The 7,500-nt window shown below is 31.1% G+C and overlaps 1 protein-coding gene across 2 annotated transcripts; it reads left to right on the top strand.

Moving 5' to 3' along the window:
* The first annotated feature begins 41 nt into the window (after nt 1–41).
* LOC126748256 (actin-related protein 5) lies at nt 42–7,500 on the top strand. 2 transcript variants are annotated; one of them, XM_050457362.1, is made up of 10 exons: nt 42–171; nt 1,195–1,530; nt 5,131–5,337; nt 5,397–5,627; nt 5,776–5,930; nt 5,992–6,219; nt 6,278–6,464; nt 6,636–6,845; nt 6,971–7,224; nt 7,282–7,500. In XM_050457362.1, exons 1-10 carry the CDS (start codon nt 105–107, stop codon nt 7,381–7,383), a joined length of 1,977 nt encoding a protein of 658 aa, XP_050313319.1. In that variant the 5' UTR covers nt 42–104; the 3' UTR covers nt 7,384–7,500. The 2 variants fall into 2 exon arrangements, with proteins under 2 accessions (XP_050313319.1, XP_050313318.1); XM_050457361.1 differs by lacking the exon at nt 42–171 and adding an exon at nt 191–495.

Here is a 7,500-nt window from a genome sequence, read left to right as displayed (position 1 = left end):
GAATAACATATCTGTTTTGATAACTAAACTTTGTAAAATGTTTACCAGGACTAACAATGATGTTTAATTTGCTCTTGATGCTTTTAAAATAATATTGGGGCTATATGATCAAGCATCAACCCGTTTTTCCTAACCCCACTGTAACACCTAACCTAACATTTATGCTGAAAAGTGAGGCTATTTTTCTTATTTGTGTATTTTGATTTTCGTTTTCGGTTACACAAATTTCCTGTCTCCCATAGAGGATTTACTTTATTTTCTTTAGTAAAATGTCTGAAAATCTTTCTCTCTTGTTTTGTGTAAATGATATGGTTGGTTGAGTGACTGTTTAATCAGGATTACTTCTGCTTTTATTAAATTTTATACCAATCTTGGTTAATGGAAATTAAAAAATGGAAGTCTTAGAGTTCATTAATGCCAAAACAGTACCAGATATTGTTCATACATATACACCCACTCTTAGGAATAATGAAGTTCCAATTATTATTGATAATGGTAACTTTAGGATCTATCTGATTACTTCTAAATATTAATTATAAAAGTCTTTTATCTGTATTTGTGGTGAGATTAGTTAAGGCGAGATAAATCTTAAGTGTTCTACTTCTTGTGTACTGCACAAACAATCCAATCTGACTTCACCCTTTCAATACTTCATCTAAAATATATTAAGATCCATTTGGGGAATTTTGGGACTTACAGTAAGGTACCTAGCTAAAACATAAGGCTCGCCTTATATCACAAACCATCTGGGGTATCTTTTAATTAATTTTTGAGACACTCCTTAATGCAATAAAAATTTGGAGAGGCAAGTGCATAAATAAAATCTCGCACTTTAATTGTTGGCATAAGACAAAATTTAAAATGCTTTTGACTCAATTAGTAAAAATGAAATGAATGAAACACAAAATTAAAAGTTTATGTGACTAGATTAGGGAGTTCCAAATTTAATCACTGCTTAGTGTGGGCATTGAGGGTGTATTTTAGACTCAATGGTACCAAGATAAACCTTTTATTTTTGATATAACAAGCAAGTTGTTTTGACTACAAATAAAGAGCACAGCATTGTGATAAATATTTAAGTCAATTACCTAAGATAAGAAGTTATTTAACTGAAAACCCCATTACTTAAAAGTGAAATGTTTCAAATTAGCTCCTTAATGCAGAATTATACTAAGATTTTTTAAAACCTTTTAGGTTCCTATACTTGCAAAGTAGGCTGGGCCACTGACCCAGAACCCCTCCTGCAGTTCCGGAATCTCATAGCAAAACCAAGAAGGGAGAGATCTAAAAAAGATACAATTGAGCTACCTCAGACACCTCAGCTTCAAGTAGGAAATGATATAGTTAACATTGAAGCAGTTAGATTTCAGTTGAAAACACAATTTGATCGAAATGTTGTTACTCACTTTGAAGCTCAAGAACACTTGTTAGACTATGCTTTTAGTCATCTGGGAATTAACACTGAGAATTGTGTTCCTCATCCAGTATTGTGTACAGAGGCTTTATTAAATCCTAATACATCTCGACAATGTAAGTTTTAAGTTCACAGTTTACTACTGATATCATATATTTTTATAAAAGATATTAAATTAAAATGGTTTTCAAGGGAACTTACATGTGGATTGTGAGAATTTTATTAAAATCAGAAATCAGTTTAAAACTGGAAAACTAAAAGAGATTTGCAAAATAATAAATGAAGTATATAAAGCCAAAAAATAAATTGAATTTTAATTCAATAATGGCAAATGATTTTAAGTAAAGTAAATTTAATTTATGGTAATAATAATCAAATTTGAAAGTTAACATGAAATGCAAATATAGGGCCAATTAAAAATATTATATTATAACACTGCAGGACATACCTTATAAACACACATTATGAACAAATTTACTAAGATTAGTATTCAGTAAATTACAACAGTATTATAAGTCAATGATAAAAATGTGATGTAAATTTTAAAATTAAAAAAAATATACTTAAGGCACACAATATTAACAACATTTAAAACTCGAGTTGGAGATTTGATGATTGACACAGCATACCTACTCTTTACAGTTCTTGCAAATTGTTTCCCTGGTAGGTCTCTTATGTGTGGTGGCAGTTTATGAAAAATAGATGGAGAATGATGATGTGTATGATTATGAAGTGTTAATATTTCAGATTTTTTCCAAGTCTGTCTGCATCTAAGGAAGGGTATATTTAAGTTATCAGTCTGCCTTCTATTGTGATTTCGTACATTCCATAAATTTTTTATTTCTTTTTTGCATAGATTAGGCACTCACAATAAATGTAGAGTGCAAGAGGTCAGTATTTTTAAGCCTCTGAAAAAGTTTTTCACATCTTCTTTGTACCCAGGACCTTCTACAACCCTCAGGGCTCATCTTGGCAACTTAAATATGCATTTTGCCTGAGGTGCATGATCCCAACCCATAAGTTCAGCTCGACTGGATTAAAGAATAAAACACCATTAGAAGAACCTCCTTCCTAATTGCCTTTTTAAGGTTTTTTAACAGATATTTATTTATTTATTTATTTATTACACTCTCACAAACACATTGGAAATTTAAGTACATGTTAAGAGTGCTTACTAAGCCAGTAAAGGCAAGAAAAAGAAAGACTACAACTAAAATATACTAACTAAACAAATTAACAATATAAAAAACATACAAATACATATAGCAGGTTCTAAAACAAATATGTGTACTACTTATACTTTGAACTACCTAAAATCACAGATCTAATTTGTCCTACAGAACTATTAAAGAAATCTATATCACATTTTTGTATATATTTATTACTTTGGTACATCATTCGATTTATAGGTGAACTACTTGGAGTTAAACATTGGAACAGCTTTTTATTTCTTATTCTTAAGTTTACTTTAGGAGCCACAAAAGTTATGTTGTTAATTAAGGAACATTTTTTATACTTTAAATTGTTGACAATATTATATATAAATAGTACATCATTTAAACTTCATCTAATACTTAATCTAACCATACTATATTCAGTCAGCATACTTTCATAAGAAATCATATAGGGACAGGTATTATGAGTTCTTAAGTACAGATACCTTAAAAACCTCTTTTGCACTTTTTCAATCATATCAATATGCACCAATGACTGTGGTGACCAAATAACAGAGGCATATTCTAAATGGGGTCTAACCAATGTATTGTATAACATTATGATTGATTTTATTTGTTTAAAGTTTTTAGTGTTTCTAATTACGAATCCAAGAACTTTATATGCTTTATTGACAATAGCTTCATAGGGCTGGTTAAATTTAAAGTTTGACTGCATGTACACACCAAGGTTCCTAAATTCACTTTTCCTGCTTAGTGACAAATTATTAATCATGTAATTAAACTTGGTACATTCCACTTTTCATGTAAAAGTTAAAACATGACATTTACCAACATTTAATGGCATTGTATTGACCTTAAACCACTCAGACACTAAGTCTAAATCACTCTGCAACTCATCACAATCTTTAATAGATGATATATGTTTAAATAACTTAAAGTCATCTGCAAACATGACACACTCAGAACATTCTACAGAATTTCTATGTTGAATTTGCAATTTTATTGGCAACTACATGAAGTGCTTATAAAAAACTAAACTGAGGATCAAAGTGGATTCTCAGAAAATACCTCAGCCTTAGTTTTCTCAGGGTAAATACCATTTGTTCAACCTTTCCCACATTATTCCAAACCTGATATCGCTTCCTCCATCAGCAAGTCCACCAGGCAGTCAGCTCTGCAAAGGGTTGTAGTGTCATCTGTGAAAAAGACAACTTTACACCCTACCAGTCTATTAATATCATTTAAATATAATATAAAGAGCAAGACTTACATATTCTCCATTAGACTTAATGAACCATATACATTTTCATAACAGGGAAGCTGTAGAAATGGTTTCACAAAAAATAAAATGTATTGTGCCTCTATCTTTCTTGCACATTTTGTTGATCCAATGGTATCTGATTTGATTAATGGTGTATTAAACAGGAAAACACTTATTTTTCGGCTAAGTAATAAATAAAAAAAACAATAAAACATGGTTTGGTACCTGGAGTAACCATCTTTAGCAATTCTTGTTTTGCTAAAGGTGGTTTTCCCTCAAAACTTAAGATCTCAAGGAGCTGTCCAATATTTAAAAAAAGAGACAGAAATTAAAAATGTACATATTGTCCAATATCAGTTGTTCATCATTCAATATCATTACAATTTGCATAATTTCTGTTCAATTGAACTGTAACTACAATTCAATATGCGGATGATACCAGATTTTATGCATCCCATGTGGATTCTGCGATTTTCCTGGGTATGCTGACAGAAGGATTACAGGTAGCAAAAAAGTGGTTTAGCGCAAATTCATCATTATTAAATATAGAAAAAATCTTCAATATTCAATTGTCCTAAAGACCCAATAATAAAATTTTTCAGAATGCTATTAAATTTATTAGAATCTCTTTTAATAAGGATATAACTTTTAAACAACACATAGGATAACTATCTTTAAAGCTTGTAAGTATAATTTTCTTAATCAGACATTCATCAACACATTCTAGTCAATTATTAGAACAGCATACATTGGGATGTTTCAGAGCCAATTACTGCATACCTAAACAACAAAATTAAAGAATGAAAACTGTCATATAATAAGTCGTGTAGAGTTCATTTTAAAAAACTACAAATATTAACAGTGCCTGCACTTTTTATTTTTGAATGTTTTTTATATGCCAAAAACAACCTATCCAGATTTATTACTCATGAATTTTTTTTTATACTTTTGTTAAATTATATAATCATCTTCCAGGCTTATGTAGTTATGAAAATTGAAAATAAGGATAAAAAACATTAATTTTCTTTTGTGTCTTTACACATTACACGAATTTTTGGATAAACCACTGTAAATTTAATAATACTTAAGATACTTGCTCTGTTTAGACCAATGTTCATTAATCCTGGCCCGTTCAATTAGATTCTTCTTTTTTTGTGACAATGCTAACACTGTAAAGTTGTCATTGAAGCAAATAAAAGTTTCCTGATTTCAATTGTACATTTACATCTTAATATGTCTCGGCAGATTTAACTTCTCATGAAACTTTTTTTAATTTCTAGTAATGTCAGAGTTGCTTTTTGAATGTTACAACATCCCAGCAGTCTGCTATGGAATAGATTCTTTATTTGGGTATTATTGCTTTGAAGAAAAGCCTCCAGATTTTTCGGGAAATGCATTAATAGTCCATTTAGGGTATCAAACGTGCCACATAATCCCAATTTTAGATAACCAAGTAGTTTTTGAGAACACGAGACGACTTAATACAGGTAAGAAATTTTATTCATTCAATTTATTTAGACACAATGAGCAGATTTGACTTTTACAGGGGGCTTTCACATAGTTAACTTTCTACACCGACTGCTCCAGTTAAAGTATCCAGTACATGCTACTTCCATAACATTAAGTAGAGCAGAAGAAATACTACATAGATTATGTAAGGTTGCAACTGATTATAGAGAAGAGCTGAAAAGATGGGCGAATGTGGAGTTTTATGAAGGCAATGTTAAGAAAATACAACTGCCGTTCACGTTTAATCCTGTAAATACAGCGATAACGCGTAAGAATTATACTTTGTTTAATACATACAACATATAAATAAATGAATGGCTTACTGATAAAGCTTCCAACAGTTTTTCTCAAGTTTCCAAGAAAATCACAGCAAAAGGAAATTGTCCTAATCCTGTTATTTTATTTATACTTTTTAGTTGAACAGCAGAAGGAAAGAAAAAGAGAATTGGCAAGAAGGTTAATTGAAATTAATGCAAGAAAAAGGGAAGAAAGGTTAGCTGAGGATGAGGAGAGAATAGGACAGCTCTTAGATATTAAGGAAATGGTAGAAATGGGAGCTGACAGGCAAACGGTATTGGTCTTTGCTTACACATTTAAAGTTCTCTGTTTATTATTGTATTTTTTTTATATAGGTTGAAAGAACACTTCTTGAATTTCAAATAAAGAATGTTTCGGAGTTAGAGAAGAATATCCTTCACCTCAACAATAAAATCGAGAAAACAAAGCAGAAAATATTGGCAGCTTCGAATAATGTTGATGAAATTGATGAACCGCCTCCCCCAAAACAGTCAAAGTACTCCAAAATGGCTTTCGAGAGTGATAAGGAGCTGTTTGTATTTTTACAGAATATTAAAAAAATGGTATGTTCTAATTATATTTTTTAATAAAAGAGATCAGTGAATATCTTGATATTTTTAGAGGCAAGAAATTTTAACAAAGAAGATGATTAGAAAACAACGGAAACAAGATATGGCCAAGCGTAGAACAGCAGCTGGTCAAGAAAGGATGAGAATTATTTCGCAATTGGCGAGGAAAGAGAAGGGAAATGATGATTTTGGCATGAGGGACGAGGACTGGGATATTTATAAAACTATTAGCAAGGATGGTAAGCCAACTGTAATTAAATAAATTATTTCAATAAAATAAATCCAATAAAATACCTGCTGATAGAGAAGAGGAAATACATATTGATTAGATCCCTAGTATCGAATTACTTGTGATTTTGAGCATTCTGTTCTTTTCCTATCGTTATCTTCTTAGATTGATATATTTTTAGGTGGAGACTCCGATAGTGAGGCTGAAAACGAAAAACTTCTGGAGTTTGATGAAATCCTTCGGGCACACGAACCTTCTGAGCTGGGCGAAAGTTCTCAGCCAGGGGAGGCTCATCAACTTCATATTGGAGTTGAAATGTACAGAGGACCAGAACTTTTGTTTAAGCCATACATGTTTGGGAGTCAAGAAGCTGGTTTGTCAGAAGTCATTGGTAAGGGTAAAATAATAAAATTTAGAATGAATGCATTGCAATCTATATTGTTAATTATTTAAAAAGATTATTCATTCAGGAATCACTCTCTCTGCTTAAATCAAATAAATGCCATTTCTTCTTAGGTTATGTCTTATCTCTTTTTGATGAAGCCAGTCAGTTAAAATTAGCATCAAACGTCCTAATAACCGGAGCGCTAGCCAACCTTCCAGGCTTAAAAGAACGAATTCTTACGGATTTAATATCAATTAGACCATTCAAATCAACAGTGAATATTGCCATCATAAAATCCCCGAGTTTGGCTTCTTGGTATGGGGCCAGAAATTTCGCTAAAAGCGAAGAGTTTAAGGATTCTTTGCTGACAAAGAAAATGTACCAGGTTTGCCAATCATTACGTTTACAAATTTTAGAAATATTTAACGTGCATTTTTTTTAGGAAATGGGACCGGAATATTTTAAGGTTCACAAGTGTTCAAATCCTTATATACCTAGTCCTAGTATCAGTAGTAGTATGATTGAAGTTGTGGATGTAATTTAGGGTACAGCCTAGTCATTGTACATTATTCTTAGAGTTTTTTTTGTTCGTGTATGTGCGTGGGTGATAATTTAATATGAACTAGTTAAGTCAGTTATAATTAATAAACTTTAAGAGATA

The sequence above is a fragment of the Anthonomus grandis genome, chromosome 22, assembly GCF_022605725.1.
Source record: "Anthonomus grandis grandis chromosome 22, icAntGran1.3, whole genome shotgun sequence".
Taxonomy (NCBI): Eukaryota; Metazoa; Arthropoda; class Insecta; order Coleoptera; family Curculionidae; genus Anthonomus; species Anthonomus grandis.
This window is presented reverse-complemented; position numbering and strand designations above follow the sequence as displayed.

Coding starts and splice junctions, on each gene's coding strand:
- LOC126748256 (XM_050457361.1), top strand. CDS start 393: ATGGAAGTCTTAGAGTTCATTAATGCCAAAACAGTACCAGATATTGTT. Junction 5,628..5,775: donor TGTAAATACAGCGATAACGC/GTAAGAATTATA, acceptor TATACTTTTTAG/TTGAACAGCAGAAGGAAAGA. Junction 5,931..5,991: donor TGGGAGCTGACAGGCAAACG/GTATTGGTCTTT, acceptor TTTTTTATATAG/GTTGAAAGAACACTTCTTGA.